Below are 1043 nucleotides of genomic sequence, written 5' to 3' on the forward strand. Positions count from 1 at the left end.
CTCAAAGAATCAGTAACTCTCTGTATCACAGGATCTTGGGAGAAAGACAGGTTATTGGGAATTAGTTGATGCCTGTTTTGATAGCTTATCATTTTTCATCTGTCTGCATNCCTAACTCCTATCCCTCCTATTGGATAGCAGTTACTCCACTGTTGTGCACCCATTGCTCGGTTACTGTAGCCCCTCTCACTGGTACTCCTCATTAACAAGCTTCTTTTTATTTTATCCATAGGAAGTAGACATCATGAATTTGTACAAAGAGGGAAAAGCACAAAAGGCCTTTCTGTTCTACCATGGCATAGAGGGCTCCACTTCTGTCTTTCAGTCAGTCTTCTATCCTGGCTGGTTTATAGCCACATCTCCCATAGGAAGACAGACAATCATCCTCACACATCAGAGGGGTAAATCTGATAACACTAACTTCTACATAGAGTCTGAGAATTAAATCCAGCATGGATCTTATGTGGCCAGTTCCAGGCCACAGAATCAAACTGTTGGAGAATCTTCTACTTGAAAACATAGCAAGCCTCTTAGAAGACCACCATGCCATGTCTTCTCTAGACATCCATGTCCAAAATGCCATTCACTTGAACATCATTGCAGCATGAAGCCCGTGAAACACTTTTATCCTTTTCTGATCTTGTCCACCATCCATCCAGCTACGACGNCCAGTCAAGTCCCAGTGTTTTTACATGCAACTCTCCCTCCCTCTTCTCACAGCAGCCAATGGAGCAGAGATGTGGTTTCCTAATNATTAATGCAAGATTCTTCCTTCTTCACTTTATGTATGCTTATTGTAATGCATTATGTATATTGAGACAGATGATAAATAATTGAAAGGTAAATCTCAAGAATGAGGCAAATAAAAGAACATTTCCTATGTCTTGTTAATTGAAATAGATTCAGAACATCTTCAGTAAATAATCTGACACACAGTGTATACTTGCATTGTGGTGACTGTTAACCAAAGTGAATATAAAATGAATACAACTTTCAAAGAGTCATTCATATCAATTAAAATTTCCAACAAATTATACTGTCTT

The 1043-nt window shown here is 38.9% G+C and overlaps 1 protein-coding gene across 1 annotated transcript in view; it reads left to right on the forward strand.

The window, feature by feature from the left end:
- LOC110319685 (interleukin-36 beta-like) overlaps window positions 1–445 on the forward strand; it is an 8072-nt gene extending 7627 nt beyond the window's left edge. The window contains exon 6 of the mRNA XM_021195200.1: window positions 233–445. Coding sequence (XP_021050859.1) covers window positions 233–445 — 213 coding nt within the window. The remainder of the gene's footprint in view (window positions 1–232) is intronic.
- Window positions 446–1043: the final 598 nt, after the last annotated feature.

This window comes from Mus pahari, chromosome 3 (genome assembly GCF_900095145.1).
Source record: "Mus pahari chromosome 3, PAHARI_EIJ_v1.1, whole genome shotgun sequence".
Lineage (NCBI taxonomy): Eukaryota > Metazoa > Chordata > Mammalia > Rodentia > Muridae > Mus > Mus pahari.